Source organism: Aquila chrysaetos, chromosome 5 (assembly GCF_900496995.4).
Source record: "Aquila chrysaetos chrysaetos chromosome 5, bAquChr1.4, whole genome shotgun sequence".
NCBI lineage: Eukaryota > Metazoa > Chordata > Aves > Accipitriformes > Accipitridae > Aquila > Aquila chrysaetos.
The window spans coordinates 16,032,218-16,051,128 of record NC_044008.1 but is presented as its reverse complement, the minus strand read 5'-3'; the positions used below and the strand labels follow the sequence as shown (position 1 = coordinate 16,051,128).

Here is an 18,911-nt window from a genome sequence, read left to right as displayed (position 1 = left end):
GGGGGGGGGGGTGTGTGCAGGCGCGGGCGGCCTCCGCCCCGCTCGGAGGAGGTGGGTCGGGCCGGCGCTGAGTGTGACGCGAAGGTGGCCGCCGTCCCAGCTGGGGAAAGGTGCGGGCAGGCCCGAGCGGAGGGGAGGGGAGAGTCCCCTCTAGTCCCACCCCGGTGGAGCTGGAGGCTCCCCGCCGCCCTCTCCCCTTAGCCCGGAGGCCGCCTTTGGCTGCCGGCCCGGTTTCCCGGGCTCTGGCTGAGGGCCCGGGGGGAGGGATGGAATAACGACTTGCTGAGGCGTTTGCGTGGGGCAGCTGGAAAGCCGAGTCTGACGGTAGGCGTGAATTTACCAAGGGACCACACCCCTGTTGGGAAATGCAGGGATCTACACGTTGAGAAAGGTCAAGGTTGGTATCTTTTCACATTTAGGGAATGGTTGTAAGCCTTCTGCTGCGGGATCTTGCTGTGATGGTCCCACCGCTCCATGACTCGAGCTTATTCGATTGGGGACTTCAGCTGTGCTCTCTAGCATGCTCATTAGTTTCTGAAGTTCATTTAAAATACTGTGCCTGTCTGTCTGTCCCTCGCCATGCGTTACACTACCTTAGTGTATTAACATCCTGTAAATCTGTTTTCTCAAGGAAAACAGGCCCAGTATTCATAAAGATGCCACAAATAACAACAAAACAACAGTCTCAAACACTGTCAAACAGGCCTGTTTGGACTTCATGAATAAACCAATATTCCTTCAGAAAATCCAGTTCTATCCTATTGTCCTGTGTGGTACTTTTTATCAGCACAGCGAGGCTACGAGCACGTTATTTCCATACTTAGGTACCCATTTTCCGAATTCTTGACCACCTCTGTCGCCACCCTTGTAACTCTCCTCCTTTGCCGTGGCATAACCCTCCCCTAATCACTTTTCCCTGTTGTTCCGAGTTCTGCTGTATCTGTACCCACATCCAGCGTTTCTGATACCGTTACTTGGGCAGTCTTGGCCTTACGTGGTGTTACTGAGGTAGTGATACAGTTATTGGGTACTCTTGGCCCTGCAAGTTTCTAGTTCCGAAAGGACCCTCAAAACGACTCTCCAGTTATCTGTATAGTTCAGTTTTTCACCTAACTCCCCCTTAACCACTGGTGAAATCCAGCCATCCCTCCCAGCACTACCTGCAGCTTTTACCAGCTTCTCACACTGTTGCATGTCATGTTCAGCAATCTCACGTCATACCCAGGAGTTTTCTGCACCCTGTTCAGTTAGCTCAGGCCAGGGCCCACTTAGCAGCTTATTGACTTACCTGCAGCCTTAGCAGATCCCCAGGTGCTGCTCATCGAAGCGGGTTACCTTGTCTAGCTGGGCATCACCAGCCCTCTTGACACAACTACCTGCTTTCAGGAATTCTGTTCCAATTAATTTCCATCAAAATGAGACAGATTAAATGCTGCAAATAGTAGTTCTTTGTTACTCTAATCCATTGGAACTGACACGGGGTAGGAAGTTCTTGCATAAGCAGTTTTGAGCGGAGCTGTTTGCAGCTGCTCACAATCTGAAATTGTTTACACTTAAAATTTCCCAGGTCTGTGGCCTGGGGATGGAGCCAGTGTGTTAACATTCTCCTAGCTGCTGCCAATGTCTGGATGAAAGGTTACATCCCAAATAATTGTTTATGCATAACAAATATTGGAAGGCGATACAACAAGCTATTTCAATCCAGTCTACACAGTGGAAACAGCCTGGGTTTTAAGAAGTATTTCTAACATGTTTTCATAAACATATTTTTTCAGAAGCACAGACAAAATATAACATCTTAGTATGTCCTTGTTATTACATTTTATCTGTTGGCCTACAGCCATTATACTTTATTGAAGCTGTTAAAATGTTATTAAAGACTTTCTCTCCTTTAATTCCAGAGCAGTTTCCATTTCTGAGCTGCTTACTCACCTCTTACTAGCACTGTAAGCTGCTCTCCCAGTAACCTAGCCTCATACCAACAGGACTATATTTGCACAGCCCCACTGCCAGAGACTCTGAGGCTGCTTTTTCACTTCAGCGGCTTTGTAAGATCTCAGAACGATTCACTCGGCCATGACTGCTGTGCACTTCCACTGCAGCTGATGCGTGTTCCCCACCAACCCGAAATGAGATCTGAGGAACAGAGAGAAGCCTCCTGCAAACATCTGTGAGACCTCCCTTCTGTTGAGTGCACTCTGCCACTCCTGGAAGGTATTCTAACTGAAGCTGTAGAAGTCTGTGTTGTTGATCTAAGGCTACCTATCTTATAGTGAACCACAGTGTGATAAATACGACACCATACAATATATATAATGGCTGGCTGCTTTAGGAAAAAACCTCATGAACCTTAAAACATTACAGTTAAAAGAAATACCTTCCTCTCCCACCAGTAAGGTGACAAAGTATTCAGAAATTGAAATATGAAATGCCTGTGTATTAGCAGCTGGTTAGAAGACAGAAATCCGACTAATTCTCTGCTGAAAGAAAAAGTTCAATCTTGTTCCATTCTAGTTTGGCTTGTATGACAGCTATCTCATCATCACACACTGAATTTGCCCAACCATCAACCCAAGATAGAGAAGAGTCCTAAGGAACAACATAACAGTAGGGAATAGAGAAAATGGGATTGTACAGGCTGCTTGAGCGAGCTGGGGTTACTGTCGCAGGGTAAAAGTTGCAAGAAAGTAAAGGTATTATGAGAATATGGCGTTGTTGTGCAGGGTGGCTTAACATAAAGAGCTGCATCAGTTACAGGAGGCAAAGGACCTAAAATAGGAAACAAAGCTTTGTATCTTACGTTACTTGCAGAATAACTTTTAAAAATTTGAAAATTAGAAAATAGAAGGACTGCGTACTTGGTGATGTTACAAGTAACGTACACAGGGAAGGAATATATCTAGTGGCTGTGAGAGACTGAAAGAGTTAATGTCTCAAACATTGTGGTGGGGCAAGTTCTGCTTAACGACTAACTCTGCCTAGCAAGGAACCCCAGGTGAGAAGAAGCTGATCAGCGCCCCTCAGCAACAGGAGGGGAGGGTGGGCCGGAGGGTGCGCAGCTCCCGGTTTTGATGTGCTGAACAGGACGGCTCACCATGCAGGGAAGGGGAAGTTACTCCCCAGATGACCCCCAAGCCCAAAGGCTCACAAACCGCTCACGACACCTAATTAGCCTAATGCCCCCCCGAACGAGGGGCAGGGATGATAAAAGGACACAAACTGAAGCCCTGGGTGCGCAAGCCCACCGGAATCAGACCCCTCAGCTGACTGAACCAACGCTGGACCCAGGACCGGTGAAATCTTGCTCTTTCTCTCTCTTTCCCTTTTCCATAATCCCTACACCTCATCCCTTTAGACATAAACCCGTGACCAAGTCTGGGACAAGGAGTGGATCCAGCCGCCCCCAAGCTCCTCTCTGAGAAGGAGTCTAGAAAGCAAGGGGGTCTGCTCTGAACCTCCTGACTCAACGGGAGGGCTCGCCTTATGGTCTTCCCTGAACTGATCGCCAGATAAGCAAGGCCTGTAGTATATGTTTGGTGATGCATGGTTAGCACAGGTTACACAGTTTACTGACATCATTTCATGCCAATTTTTGTTGTGAGCATACCAATTTTTGTAGTGAGCATGCCTATTCTTGTGAGCAAATAAAAGGTGAGTTTTGTGAGTTAAAGGATCCCTGGTGTTGTTTCACCTTGATCCTGACCTGGGAATCAGCAAACCTGAGTCACTGTCCTGAGAAATTGGGACATGACAGTGGCTTTAAACTGCAGATGAGTATTTTCCCATATTCAGATGGCTTGTAATGAGAAATATGACCATATTCTAAAACAACACTGAGAGTTAAGTAACTCCCATCTTTAGCAATCGATGTATATTTGAACAGTATGGCTGTTCAGAGTATGGCTTTATGACTCTAATTTTGCAGTTTATTCTATGCCAACACAGTGAAGTGCATTCAGATGAATACAAAATTCACAAGGGAAGAAGGCGTACAATTCATTTCACCCTCAAAAAGGGATGATAAACTTCCATTGACTTTTATGATGCGTAATTGGCCAGATCAAGCACTCCTTAATTACTAGCAATATTAACAGCAGCCTAGGTCTTGTACTTCAGGCAGAAATCTCTATGATTGATCTCACACAGGCACAACAACTGCTGCCTTCAAAATCACCAAGTATTCAGTTCCTAAATAGGTCAAGGTATTTCAAGTTCTCTAAAATTCAATTTCCCCACTATTACCAGAAAAAAACCCCAAAAGCACCTTGCATTTGTGTTATTTGATTATAATAAATAACTCTTTCTTCTCCGCTCCTTGTCGCTTATGGGACAGTTCACAGCAAACAACAGTTGCTTGCCAAATCATAAAAACCTTAAGAAAATGCTAACACAGGGCTTGGTTAATACTTTCAGGAATCTTTTTCTTCTACAATTCAGTTGTATAGTTTTACTTTTTAATTTTGATGCAGAAGGCTGGAGGCATTTTCAGAACTAAGGAGAACTGAGTATTGCACTGTAGTTGGATGAGCTTGAGACTTTTTAAATTCAGCAGTACAAAATACAATGTCATGCAGTTGGGAAGTAAGAACTTTTGCTGTAGAACTGGGAGCTCATAAATTACATGGTGAATATTAGTTGAGGATAAGTAAGGCATTAGAAAGAGAAGTATTAACTGCAGAAGACATTGCTGGGGTTTTACCTGGAATGCTATACATAATTGTGCTCATCCAATGTCAAGAAAATGTTACAATCCAGAAGAGTCAATTGTCTGAAGGAATAGAGAACCTATCCCACCAAAAAAGGTTGTAGAGATTGTCTCAATTAGCCTAGGATAGCAAAGCATGTCTGTAGTTTTCCATTTGTTAACACATCAGGAAGGTGACCATATCAGAAGAGTTACATAACTTTGCTGTCTTAAATAGTGAACTAGACTTGATGACTCATGTCATGCCTTTCAAACTTTTGTTTGTATGCCTAAATCAGACATATTCACTATGAAAAATGAACAAGTGTTTTATGCCATTGCATTAAAAAAACTGTGAGATTTTAGATATCTAAATGATTGAAAGATTTGGGGAGTAGCATCAAAAGCAACCTCCCCTCCCCCAGGTTTTCATGGTTTATACTGTAATAAAAAAAGTACAACTGTATACAAATTAATTTATTTAGAAAATTTAGAACTATTCACTTGTATATTCATACAAGTATCAGAGTCAGAAAACTAAGCAATTTCTGGTATGAATTTCTGTGTAAACATATAAAGAAAACAAATTATTTGATTACAAATAATTGTACTGCAGATTTGTGAAATTTCCCTTGCAGAACAAATGCAGCTGGTGTGTAATGTTATTATCTTGTTCTAATTTTCACTATTTCCCTCCTATACAAACATTCAAAGCCAAGTGTCTGTTGTGCTTCGATAAGCAACATGCCAGCAGGCAGAAAGGACTGCAAGAGCCCCACTGAGACAATCTGTCAGCTTTTCTTTGACCTATAAAGTTCTGTTTTGGGAGATGACAGGGATTTAATCTTTTGTATAATTATTATACAGTAGATAAACAAAACTGAATGTAGTTAGATTGAACTTTCAAGTCTTGTATTTTAGATTCAGCTAAGTTTGTACTTAGTTTAAACTACCTCTTCATTTTACTCTTTCCTTCTTTCCGTCATCACTTATCTATTCCAGGTTGTAAGTTTAGAAAGTTTGAGTCTGTAAAAGGAACATCTCATTTAGAAGAGGCTACTATGCTGGACTTCAAGGCCTCACAGTCTTTAAGCTTGAAAAATCTACTCAAATTTAAAAGTACAGCTTATGTCAGTTAAAGCAAAAACTTCCATAATTGCTCCCTTTGTATTCTTTTGGTCTGAAATTCTTGGTATTATTTACAACTAGTCCTTCTGATTTTAGGAGGTTTCACGTTAAGAAAGGCCTTAGTTTTGCAAACATATTGCTGTAAGCAATTGTCTGGTGAAAAAATAAATTGAATTCCATGTTTTTGGAATCTGGAATATTTTCTGGAGTGAAAAATGCTGACATAAAAATACTAAAAATATAAAGTATCACCCTGTTCATAATGTTATGCTGTGTTGAAAATACTTACACAATATATGAATGTGACTAAAAAGTAGGAACCCAATTAAAACTTTAACAATGTATCGACAATTGCAAAATACAGGTTTACACAGAACTAAAATACTTTCAGTTATCACACACCGTAATGGTCATTCAGATAATCTAGTACTGCTGAGGTACTTGATAAAACATTAAAAACTTTCTTTTCTTGTTTTGAAGTTATCCGTTCCATCATGTACATTAAGTGATGGTGAAAACATGTAAAAGGAGTTCCATGCTCAAGAGCAATGTCAACCCAGTCCTGGATGCACTTCAAAGGTGTCTCTTCATATCCTGCAAACATAGCCGGATTTGCTAAGAGTCCTCTAGCCACCATTATACCTTCAAATTGGAAATTCAAGCAGTAAGTTACATTATAGTTTAAATTCTACATTAAATCTTCCTGTAGGTTTTGTAGAGCACCCCTCAGGACAACCACCCAAAGCTTACAGACAAGTAATGGGAAGAGTATTATAGCTATACCAGAGAAATCCATTTAACAATCCAAACCTCAGACTACTTACAACACCTGTCAACACATTCTACTTGATGACGTATCCTTCCAGAAATTTTCAAATGAAACACAGGACACAGAAGCCTTTCTTCACTACTTTTTAAACTGCAATTCAATAGTATTTTGGTTTGCTACACATACAAGCCTGTCTTTTTAACATAAAATTATGATGGAAAGACACAAGAGTAGCAATATGCTAAATTTAGTCATTTTTAGTGCAACTCAGCTGATTCACTGACCTAGAATCTTTCTTCCAGTAAGGGCTCAATGTATCAAATATATAAATCTCAAGGCTCTTGGTCTGCAGTAAATATTTCTGAACAAGCCAGTGTATTTCCAACTATGATCCCAAATTGTCAGATAAACCCACAGAAGTTCTATTGTAATTTTTCTGCAATTAAGGGATTCTGTTTTCCTGCACTGTCAACATATAATCTATCGCACTTAGTCTTTTCTTAAAAAGTAGGATGATCAAATATGACAAATTTCTTTCGCTATTGTACATGACAGAAAAAAAGTGATGCTTTATATTTTTGCTACTGAAGATGGTCAGCTGGGCTATAAGAACATTCTTTTCTGTTATATATTTCCTTCCTGCTTTGTATTTGGGGGGGAAGTCACTGTAGCAGCATGGCAGTTTGGTTCAACTAGTTTTTGTTGTTGCTATTAAACATCAATAGTATCAAAAGAAATCTGCCACATGAACTTTTCCTTATGACACTAGCTACTGTTCTCTGTCTTGTTATTCTCCAGCTGTAAGATCCAAAGCGTGTAGATACAGATTACCTCTTCAAAATATATACTGAATTTCCATATTGTCTTGAAACCATAGACAGTTGCAGGAATCTATCATGACTAAATAACTGCAGGGCAATCCTTTATCCCAAAATTTTACCGTTGAAGTATAAGACAAGGTAAATACATACAGATCTGAGAGTGCAATGCCTCACTGTGTCCTTGAAGCTAACCATCTTAACTGTTAAGTATCTGGCTTAACAATATTTCCTTTTTCCACCATATTCTTATAATAAGAAATCTGCTCCTATGTGTAGGAAGTAGAGATTTCCAAGTGGAAGCTTACAGTTCTTTAAAGACGATCAGCTTCATAGAGACAGAATGAATGTCTGAAGGTCCCCCTGAACTCCACTACTGAGTGATGAGATAGCATAATTAAGCAAAGAGCTTTTGTAATTTCCCTCGGAAATCATTATTTATGGCTTTGAATAACAGTGCTCTAGTGCTCTGATGATTACAAGTGATTCTGAGTTTATAAGGCATCTAAAACATCCTCTTTCATTTGTCTCCTCAAAGAGTGAAAAGCACTCAAATCATGTCCTACTTACAGCCAAAATAAATACTTTGAAATCTGATTTTTAAGTTTACTTAGAAAATAGGATGTTTAATCTTACCATCTGCTCCTGTCAAGTGATGAACATTTTCAGCATCTTTTAAAGTTTTAATGTCTCCATTAGCCACAATAGGTATAGACATGCTTTGTTTAATTATTTTAATTGCATCATAATGTACAGGCTGATGTCTTTCTTCTACACTTCTCCCGTGTACTGTAATCCATGAAACTCCAGTTGCTTCAGCTTTTTGACAAAGGTCAACTGTTCTTTTTAAGTCCTCATGGATCCTAAAATTCCAAAGAATGAAAACATTAGATAGTAAATTACCTCAACTGTATAAAAAGCTCCCCTCCTTACGGAGGGGTTACCACAGTTTTGTATAAATAACAGTATAAAGAAAATATTACTGTTGGAAGATAAAGAAGGTTTTTTTTTTAATAAAGACTTATGAGTTTAATGTGTTAAAACCACTATTTAATTTAGCATTTCCCAATTATATTGCATCTCTGAAATATACATGGTAAATTTTACAGAGATTGAGCAAGGGTGCCCAAAAGATTCTAAAATAAACATCATTATTTTGCATATTTTGTGGAAAAAAATCTGATTTGTAATAGTTCCCCTTTCCTGAAGGACTGGTGACTAGTTGAAACTAAACTGACAAATATGCAGAAGCCACATAGATGTGTGGATAAATAGCGGATGAAGTGGTACAAAGCAATGCAAAGCAACAGATTACGGAAGTTTAGAAAGTGATGAAGGGAAGCAGGATGTGTTCCTTACAGCAGCTGTGGGGACGAGTTCCCAGTTTTGTTACCCTTCCCTTTATAGACAACCGCAGTTGTGACTCTGGCCTCCCAATGTAAATCCTTGTGATGATACAAACTATGCATTGCTTTTCTTTTATGGAACCCTAGACCTTATAACTTGTACTTTCATGTCGTTTGGATTGCAAGAAAACTCTAGCATCCAGTATTTTATTTGGGTAAGTAGTCAAAGGCTGTGCTGGTTCTACTATCTAAATTTGAGATTACTTGCCCCAGGTACTCTTTCACCATTTGGAGTCAAAAAATCTCAGCAGTCTTCATGTATAAGGAAATTATTATAATATGTAATATTAAATTAACAGAATAAACCACAGAGCACCCTGTGGTGTGTACGTTCTATATTCTCTCTCGGGCAGAGAAATGCTTACCCCTAATAGCTGAGATACTGGTCCATACAGGTGGGGAGTAGGACATACCCTCTTTGAATTACTGGAAAACCTGACACAGCTTCTCCACAGCTGAGATGCAGGCTTGTAGGGAGGAAGAGAGATTTTCTTTGTATTGCTGGAGTTGGCAAACCATTTCATCCGCCATTGGTGCCTCTTCGTCCTTCCAGGTCAGTATTGCCAGTGGGCTGGCATACGATGATGGTGTGCTCTGTACAAACTTCTGCCACATGTGTCATGCGCACTGGACTTTGTCTGGATCTTTGGGTAATTGTGTGTCGTCCGGGTCATAATAAATCATCTCTAGCACAGCTAATTCCCTCAGATATTGGATACCTCTCTCCATGGTGGTCCATTTGTCTGGTTGACATATAACATCTTCCTTGAAGGGGTACCTTTCCTTCATGCTTGACAGGAGTCGCATCCAGAGACTGAGGGGTTGTGTCCCTTTTCCAATTGCCTTGTCAATGCCACCTTCCCTGGAAAGCGATCCCAGCTGCTTGGCTTCCCTACCTTCTAATTCCAGGCTACTAGCCCCATTGTCCCAGCATGGGAGCAGGGAGGTGATAATGTGCTCATCTGGATGGCTGAAATCTTTTCGTGTATCTCGCAGCTCACTCAGGGATAGGGATCGGGTGATTACCTCTGGTTCTGCCTCTTCCTCCTGTTCTAGTGATGACCCTGGCTCATCTTCATCCTTTGCTAAGTGAACTGATTTTTTTTGTATATTTCTTCTGTATGGGGGCAACTGAAACTGGTACGGGTTCGTTCACTGGTTCAGCTGCAGTGCCTGTCGCCAGGGCTGGAGGGGCCGCGGTGCCTGTCACCTTGTTGTTAGATCCAGAGACCTTCTCTTCCCCTTGAGGGTAGCGAGTGGTGTTGAACAGGGCTTGACAGGCATGCACTAGGCCCCAGCATGTTGCAGTGATTTGTGTCCCTCTGTAATTTCCAGGGTGACATCATACTTTTTCCAAATATTTTACTAGTTTTTCAGGATCCTGCACTTGCTCAGGAGTAAAGTTCCAGAACAATGGAGTGCCCACTGTCCTAGGTACTTGCCTATACTATCCCACACACCCTGCCGCTCATAATTATCCAGCCTCAGGGAAGATCTCTGGGTGATATTCTTAAATAGTTGTTTAACCCTAAACAAGACCTGAACAGCATTCAGGAACATGCTAGTTCCTAGCAAGCGGACCATGCTGGTTTCAACATCCTAAGTGTATTGAAATCTTTCAAAAGTCTCAAATGCTATTGTAATTAGACTGGAGGAGAAGGGAAAGGGGAAGAAAGGTGTCTTGCCCATAGATTGGCTCTCCGAGGAGGAAAGGTAAAGGGTGTAATTATTAAGTTTCTCACAGATGGCTCCCAAAATATAGAGGTGACGACAATGCTGAGTACAAATACCAGATGAGTCCCAGGACTGATAATTTTATCGTACCATAAGCCAGTATTACACAATACATCTAAGCGAAAACCTTAATCCACCTCCCACAGATGATAAGCAGCAGCACAGGGACTACATACAGCAAGTGAGGTGATTCATAACAGAACTCTAAAAATGAGTGCCACAACTCTAAGAGCTCATAAATCGACATTGTGACCAGCGACTATTAAACTAATATAATGAATGCTTGTATCAAATTTGTTTTAATACGCTCTGGTCAGATCCATTGTTATCTCAACCCTTCGTGTCCCACGTTGGGCGCCAAAATGGACTGTTGTGGTTTAACCCCAGCCAGCAACTAAGCACCATGCAGCCACACACTGACTTCCCTCCCACCCAGTGGGATGGGGCAGAGAATCAGAAAAAAAGTAAAACTCTTGAGTTGACGTAAAGACAGTTAATAGGTCAGAAAGGAATAAAATAATAATAATAATATGACAATAATAATAATAATAAAAGAATTGGAATATACAAAACAAGTGATGCACAATGCAATTGCTCACCACTCACCAACCGATGCCCAGTCAGTTCCCGAGCAGCGATCCCCTCCCCCCTGCGCCACCCAACTCCCCCCAGTTTATATACTGGGCATGACATCACATGGTATGGAATACCCCTTTGGCCAGTTTGGGTCAGCTGTCCTGGCTGTGTCCCCTCCCAGCTTCTTGTGCCCCTCCAGCCTTCTTGCTGGCTGGGCATGAGAAGCTGAAAAATCCTTGACTTAATATAAACACTACTTAGCAACAACTGAAAACATCAGTGTGTTATCAACATTCTTCTCATACTGAATCCAAGACATAACACTATACCAGCTACTAGAAAGAAAATTAACTCTATCTCAGCCAAGACCAGGACATACATACATGAAAGTATAGTGTAACTACTACGCTAACATTAAAAGGGTTCTTCCATGTACCACAAACAGCACTTAAGTTAGACCTACCTTATTTTAATAGATACTGAAAATCTAGGGTTGTCGATCTGATTCCGTACATGTCTCACCATATCTCGAACTAGTTCTGGTTTATTTATTAAGCAAGCACCATAACCTTCTGCCATCGCCCATCTTTAAAAGAAAAAGAATGTTTGTATTCTACATTTGAAAAAATGCAGATCAATTTCAGTCAAATACAGCAGTTTCTTTCCTTACGACCTTTAGAATGTGTGGTTGAGTAAACAGAGATAGTACTGGCTGTAGATTGACGATTTGTTTGCAGTTTCACACCAACTTTTAGATCCTGGTTGTCTCCATTGTGCTGTTAGAACTTTGGATGAGTTACTATCTCTTCCAGTTCAATTTTCTGTCCACAAAATGGACTCACAAGGAAGATACATTAACATTTAATCAACAATGGTTTAGATCATATGTAAAATAAATAATTTGATGTTTCTCCTTCCATTGGATCTATGATTTTTTCTAAACAGAAGATTACTTTGGATTGAAAAGGAAGATTTTTGAAGTGCAAGTAAGGATATGATTTCAGTAATATTCTGTTTTCCCTCAACTGCAAAACACTTTATTTTGATTGGCAGGAAATAAACTTTGCTTCCACTTAAGAGCAGCAGATTTTGTCTTAAATAATTTTTCTTATAAAGGCAGATTAAATGCACAAAGTTTTGTTGTTTTGAAACCAGCATGCACAAGAAACAAAGAATTCAAATGTAAGCATATATTTTTCGCCTAAAAGGAACTCACACTTTGGCATACTTAACTGTAGTTAGCTTAGAAAAAAAACCACACTTCCATTCTGAAGTCTCAGATCTCTCCAGAAAAGAGTTTTCTCAAATACTATATTTTAAGTCAAGACAACCTAATTAGAATAGATAAATTAAGTATTTGCACCTTAATATTTTCTTTTGCTTTCCTACATTTATTTCTGAGATCTTCACTTAGAAACAGACTGCCTGACAAGCATGTAGTAAACAGCTCTCAATTGAACCAGTTAGCAAGAATCTTCATTTGTGCATTACTACTCTGTGTCACTGTCAAGACAAAATCTTTATCAATTTAAGTGAGAAGTAGATCACTAATTCACTGTACTTATAAACCTAATAAAAGATGGAAGAAATTCTTCTCAGCACTTCCTGATTAATATAATCTGTATAATTATATTTTAAAGACTACCCTTCACTTGCAGAAGCCTCAGACATCAGGGACTTGCCTCTTTATTTTGGGAATTGCCACATCATTTCTCAAAACACTCTCCAAAGTATTTGCAGCAAGCTCTTTTTGGTAATGCATATTTAACAGCTGTTGAGAAGGGATGGACACTTCACTTCTGAGCCAACACTCAATATCTCAGGAAAAAAGGCAAGTTGGCAAATACACCTGGTTTTCCCAGTTTCACCATGGTGACAGGCATCTCAGAGCATTCAGAACAGTGTCTTGCCACACAGACATTTCTGACAGGTTAAAAAGCTGTTTCTCTCTTGAAGTCTATTTTTAAGTTAAGACAGAAATTACTATGAAAATGAAGACCAGCATTCTTTATTCCAAACTATTTCATCATTATTTCACCAGCTTTTTCAAAACTTTACCTCTGAGGACAGCCACAGTTTAGGTCTATGCCATCTGCAAAAGGACTGACGATACGGGCAGCGTCACACAAAACCTGTGCTTCTTTAGCAGCAAATTGAACAATCAATGGATGATCACCTACTCCAATAAAAAGACAGAGATTTAAAAAAACCCAGCATATAAAAAGAAGAAATTCTAAATTTTGAATGTTTTTCATATATTGAAAAGCTGTCTAGCCATGGTCCTGGGCAAATGGCTCTAGGTGACGCTGCTTGAGCAGGGGGGCTAGATAACATGACCTACAGGGGTCCTTCCAAACTCAAATATTTTGTGATTCTGCAAGCCCTAGATCACGTGTAAAGGTAGCTGACCAGTGGTTACTAAATAAGTACGTCTACCAAGAGAGATGGGAATTCAGACATTCATATGTGTCCTAGGTGGTTGCTGGCTTGACATACACTTTTTCGGACTGAAATTGGTCAGATGCTTATCCTTCACAAAGATGATATATGAAACTAAGTATTCTCTATTTCTCAGCAGCCTTCATGCTTCCCCTCCTAGCCTGCCCCTTCTTGTCTGTATGCTGTCCCTTTGCTGTGCTGACACGGCTGTCTGTCTTGCCAGGTGGGAAAATTGCTTACGGAACCAACCCTTCAGAAAGGAGCTTAACAACCCACAAGCATTGCCCTTCCTTATCCCAGCCCATCTTTTTCCTCTTCTGTGCTAACATGGCTGGTTTTTATCAACAGTGCAATATGCAGAGTTGGAATGAGAACACATGGGCAGAGGCAGCTTTAGCAGCTTTGTCTCAAGTGGGAAACCAAAGTGTCAGTGCTCCTCAACTTGGGTCTGCTGAACTACTTGTGATTTACTAAGCCCCTGCAGAGAGCCAGATGGTCATTTGGAACATGCCCTCCTCTTTTACAGCTACTGCATTACATTAAAGGCATCTAAAAATACCTCAGTCTTAGCACTCACTTTCCATATAAACAATTGCTGCAGTTAAGAGGAAGGGGGATATCTGAGCACTGATGGAAAGAGATGATCCAACAAATGCACAAAGCAAGTGCACTTCTGGTACTGAAAAGACCACGACCACAAGTGCTTCTGAAGATTTTTCTATTTTAGTGGAAAATAAGTAGTTCTTGAAGTACTGGAGCTTAAGTCAGAGAGGGCAGCAGTACCCTCTCAATCAAGTTGAGACGCTTCTAGAGGTTACCTAAAAATCCAGCAAGCAAAAAAAATCCCTTGCGTATTTTCCAAATAGTGTCCATTTAAGACAGTGCTCTAGCTGAAGAGATTTATATTACTGCAGCTAACACTTCAGAATAATCCCACACTCCTAATTTTTGGTTGAGCGTTAAGTAATAAAAATACTGAGTCTTGCCATATTAAACTTTTTAGCAGCAGCCACAAAGAACATCTATCTCTATTTTAGAAATAAATAACAAAGAAATGTCAATGCCAAAGAAAATGGAAAACAGAAATTGCAATTGTAGGCTCCAAACCTACTCCGCTAATTAGAAGACAAAATCCCCAAACAGCCAGGAAGTTAAACATAAAACCACAGTAAAATTTCACGACCTGTTGTGGAGCTACTTGTTAAAAGCATAAATGCTAATAATGTAAATACTATAATCTTGGCAAAGCTGTCTGTGGCAGAATGTTTTAGAGGCCTATAAAAGTAAGGCCAGTATGAAAGACGTGAATAGGGAAAAGATGTTGTTTACAACACTAGAACATTTCATTTTGTACATCTTGTTATCAGGCAGCAAAGTTACAGCAAAGAAAATTTCCTCTTTCCCCATCCCTGCACCTCCCAGAATATACTACATATCTGACCTGTGGAACTTCAATGCCACAGGACATTGTGTAGATCAGAAGTCTAAATAAGTTGAAAGGGAACAAACTAGTGGTTCTGTGGACCTTTGAGCCATATATATTGTCAGTTATGTTCTTACTCATTTATTTTTACATACAAAGAATTATTCATGCTTTTTTAAAGTTGAATTCCACTAATAAGAGAGTCTACCTGTGCTTCCCAATGTGACTTTTCTCTGTAACTGCTCTGTTCTATTTGAATAATGCAGCATAATAGACAGCCAGTGCTAAAATAATGAAATATACTTCCCCTGATACTATATATACACTTATGAAACCACCAGTTCAGTGGTCTGAATAGATTAAATCATCACACTTCATGGATCCTACAACGCTGATCTTACTAGCACGTTCACAGCGCTCTCTTCGTTCCTCCAGTTGCAGCCTATGCATGTTCCTTGTTACACTCTTCTACTGCAGCCACTTCATGCCAGCAGATCTGCATCATTATTGTCACCTCTTCCCACGTATTTCATACCACTTTTCTCTTTTGCTTTACAGCCAGGACTCTGCACAACTCCTTATACTTCTTCTTTTTGTATGTGTTCTGGTTATGTTTCTGTACCATGCCTGAAGCCTTGCTTCTCCCCATCAACCCTAGCCATGCTTCAACCTCCTGGTCTCTTCTTGCCTTCTTGCTCCTTTTTATCACCCTCTCGATATCTCAAGTAGTCCACCAACAGCCCCTTCCACTTCCCACTCCAGCTAATTTGAAACCCTGCTGTATCCACTGTATCAATGTCTGGTCTATTAATTTTTTCACCTTTAGCAACCCTCTTATTTTTGCTAGAGACCAGAAAATTTTTCCCAGCAATGAGTTAAGTGTTTTTCTCTGAAACACACAAAAAGCAGCAATTGCTGGGAAAAGAATCCTAGTACCATCTCGTACTGGGTCTGGCTGGGATGGAGTTAAATTTTAAATTTATTTAAAGTTTATTTATAGCAGCCTGTAAGGTGCTGTATTTTGGATTTTGTGACAAAAACAGTGTTGATAAGGCACCAGTGTTTTGGCTATTTTTGCACAGTACTTGCACAGTGTCAAAACTTTCTTTTCTCACTCTGCCTCCCCCTGCCCCCAGCCAATAGATTGGGGTGGGGAAGAAATTGGGAGTGGACGCAGCTGGGACAGCTGACGCAAATTAGCCCAAGAAATATTCCATACCGTATAACATCAACATTAGCAATGAAACTGGGGTGGTAGGGGAAGAAGAAAGTAGGTTGGGACATGGAAATTGTGTTCTGGGGTGGCCATTGCTTGGCAACTGGCTGGGCACTGGTCTGCTGGTGTGAGGTGGGAAGTGATTGCCTTTACATCACTTGTTTTTTTTCTCCTTCTTTCCTTCGCTTATTAAGCTGTCTTTATCTTGACCCATGAGCTTTTCTTGCTTTTGCTCTTCCTGTTCTCTTCCTGTGCTGTTGGGAGGGTGGAGGAGGGATGAGTGAGCAGCTGTGTGGGTGCATAGCCACTGGCCAACTATGTGTGGTCAACCCGCCACACATCTAAAGTGGTTTGGAGGCCCTGATTTCAGGTGGAGACAAGGTTTTCCACTATTTTGTTTGACACACTATCACTGGAATGTGCTTACTCTCACCTAGAATATTTCTATAGTTTTACAATCAATCAGATATGGTATACCAAAATTGTTAATGGATGTCAAGTTGTGTGACAGACTTTATTCACTTGGCCAATTTGGTTTATCACCACATAAAACATTCTGACAAGGCAATGGTTTCTTAAAAAAAATACCTTTGTTTGTTGTGAATTCGCTGTCTCTAGCTTTTGCAGATCTCACAAAATCAGCTGCTACTATCATTGGTGTGTAACACAAATCGCAACTGTATTTCCTAACCAAGGTTCTGAAAGCCAACCTGCAGACACATGAAAATCAAGAGATAAATAGGAAAGACATTTTTCTGATTAGCTATTCTAAAATGTTGTTCTGACGTGCAGTAATACTGTGGAGATGTCCAAGTATAATCATGAGATAAAACATGTCCCATGTCTACTGCCATCTTAAATAATTAAAGGAGAGAAAGGCAATCGTCCCTGGTCTTACAGTCAAGATAAACTTCCTCAGAGAAAATACACTGAAAACATAGTTGACGTGACAGTTACTTACTTTGAGTAGCGGACCATAGGGGCACATATTTTTACAACTTGCCCAGAATGAAACAAATCCATGGGATCTTTTAGTTGGCATCGTTTAGTTTCTACGATGTCACCAATCATGAATAATTAACGATCCTTTTAGCATCTGGAAAAACAAGCAGCGTTTGCGCGTAAGTAATTCAGCTATTTCTCACAGGCCACGCAGCAAAGCATTAGACCTTACACCGGACTGCCGTTTTGGTAAAGCATCCCGCAAGAAGCCCCTCACTCGCACAGCGTCAGGAGTAAGCCTTTCGCCGCCACCAGCTACGAACGCCGGCCCTGCGCCGGGCGCCCCGCTGTCCTTCGTAACACCCCCGTTGTACTAGTTTTCATTCCTCGCAGTACGGGTCGTTCTGGCTGGAAGGGAGGTCTCCAGCCCAGCCCTCCGCGCAGGGCCGGCTCCGAGGCCGGACCGGGGGCTCAGGGCAGCCCCTGCCCTGCCCTCACAGGCCTCACGGAGAAAGGTTTTCCTCACGTCGGGCCAGAGCCGCCCCTGCTTCAGCCCAGGCCCGCTGTCCCTCGTCCTCCCGCTACAGGCCCAGCTCCCTCCGCCTCTCCCGGCAGGGCGGGGGCTGCGGCCCGACCACCCCGGCCTGAGCTCGCTCCCGCGTGCCGGTGCCTGCCGGGTGCCGGAGGCGCGGGCCCGAGGAGCGCCGCCCGGCTGCCACCGCAGCCCGCCCGGGCTGCCGCCGCCGCCTGGCCGCCGCCCCCCCCCTGCGGCCAGGCCGCGCTAAGGGCTCCCGCCCGGCTCGCTGCCCGCACCCTTCCGCCCGGCCCGGCCCCGCGCTCACCACGTGCGCGAGCGCCCCGCCGCCGCCTCCCGCGCGCTCGCTGGGCGGCCCCGTTCTGTCGCGCGCCTTCGCCATCATCGCCGCGCGCCGCCGCCCGGGAGTGACGCGCGGGCTCCCGGCACCTGCCAGCATGGAGGAGGCGGGGGCAGGCGGAGCCGCGGCCCCGGCCCTTGCCGAGCTGCTGGCGGACGGTGAGGCGCGGACGGTGGCGGCGGGTGAGGGGGGGCCGCGCGGCGCGGGCGGGCGGGCGGCGGCGCCTGGCTGTGCGCCCCCCCCCCCCCGCCGCCGGCGGGACCGCGTCGGAGGGTCCTGTCCGCGGGCGGCCCTGAGGAAGCGGAGGGTCCTTCGCGAGGGCGGTGTTGGGCCGGGCGGGCAGAGCCGGGTGAGGCGGCGGTGCTCGGGGACGGGGCGAGGCAGGCGGTGAACCCCCGCGCTGTCAAGCGACGGAAAGTTTCGGCGTTGGAGGGGCGGCGGGCGCTGGGGAGTGCTGCCGCGCCTGCGGAGCGTCCCCCTCCTCGGGGAGGAGACCTCCCGCTGCCGGCAGGGGGGTCTCGGTGGCGCGGCCCGTTCGCCTGTGGCCGCTTGCTCCTAAAGGGAAAAAAAGTGCACCGAAAGGAGAGACGGAGGCGCTCGGTAACGCTAGCATGCGCTGCCTAGAAACTCGGGTCTTGTTTGGTCCCGAATCATCGTTGCGGTATCGTTAATTTAGTAGTTTTTAAACCAGTATCCTTGTAAGAGTCCGGTGTGATTTCATGAAGTCGTGTCTGCTGCCACTTCAGTCCTCAGCGACTTGAAGGGGACTGGTATGTGTTTGATTATGGGTACGACCTCAATAGCCTCACCCTGGTTATGCTGTGAAGTTTGAAGGAGAAGGTATCAATACGTTTTAGTGTATTCTACTCGAGAAAAGGCTGTGGGGAGTAAAGGAACGTGT

The 18,911-nt window shown here is 42.9% G+C and overlaps 2 protein-coding genes and 1 long non-coding RNA gene across 9 annotated transcripts in view; 2 read left to right on the top strand and 1 right to left on the bottom strand.

The window, feature by feature from the left end:
- Positions 1-145: 145 nt before the first annotated feature.
- On the top strand, positions 146-16,475 carry LOC115341589. Its single transcript, XR_005932450.1, has 5 exons — positions 146-397; positions 2,042-2,214; positions 6,293-6,580; positions 12,947-12,950; positions 16,465-16,475. It is a non-coding gene; the product is annotated as an uncharacterized LOC115341589 (long non-coding RNA).
- Positions 5,151-18,039, bottom strand: DUS4L (dihydrouridine synthase 4 like). Of its 7 annotated transcripts, none has more exons than XM_030014850.2 (7): positions 17,978-18,039; positions 17,155-17,289; positions 16,782-16,903; positions 13,174-13,291; positions 11,579-11,701; positions 8,036-8,262; positions 5,151-6,454 (listed from the first exon to the last, which is right to left on the bottom strand). In XM_030014850.2, exons 2-7 carry the CDS (start codon positions 17,262-17,264, stop codon positions 6,207-6,209), a joined length of 948 nt encoding a protein of 315 aa, XP_029870710.1. In that variant the 5' UTR covers positions 17,265-17,289; positions 17,978-18,039; the 3' UTR covers positions 5,151-6,206. The 7 variants fall into 7 exon arrangements, with proteins under 7 accessions (XP_029870710.1, XP_029870712.1, XP_029870709.1 ...); XM_030014852.2 differs by lacking the exon at positions 17,978-18,039 and adding an exon at positions 17,949-17,967; XM_030014849.2 differs by lacking the exon at positions 17,978-18,039 and adding an exon at positions 17,413-17,929.
- Positions 18,024-18,911, top strand: part of COG5 (component of oligomeric golgi complex 5) — a 194,139-nt gene continuing 193,251 nt past the window's right edge. The window contains exon 1 of the mRNA XM_030014841.2: positions 18,024-18,168. Coding sequence (XP_029870701.1) covers positions 18,108-18,168 — 61 coding nt within the window. The 5' untranslated portion in view covers positions 18,024-18,107. The remainder of the gene's footprint in view (positions 18,169-18,911) is intronic.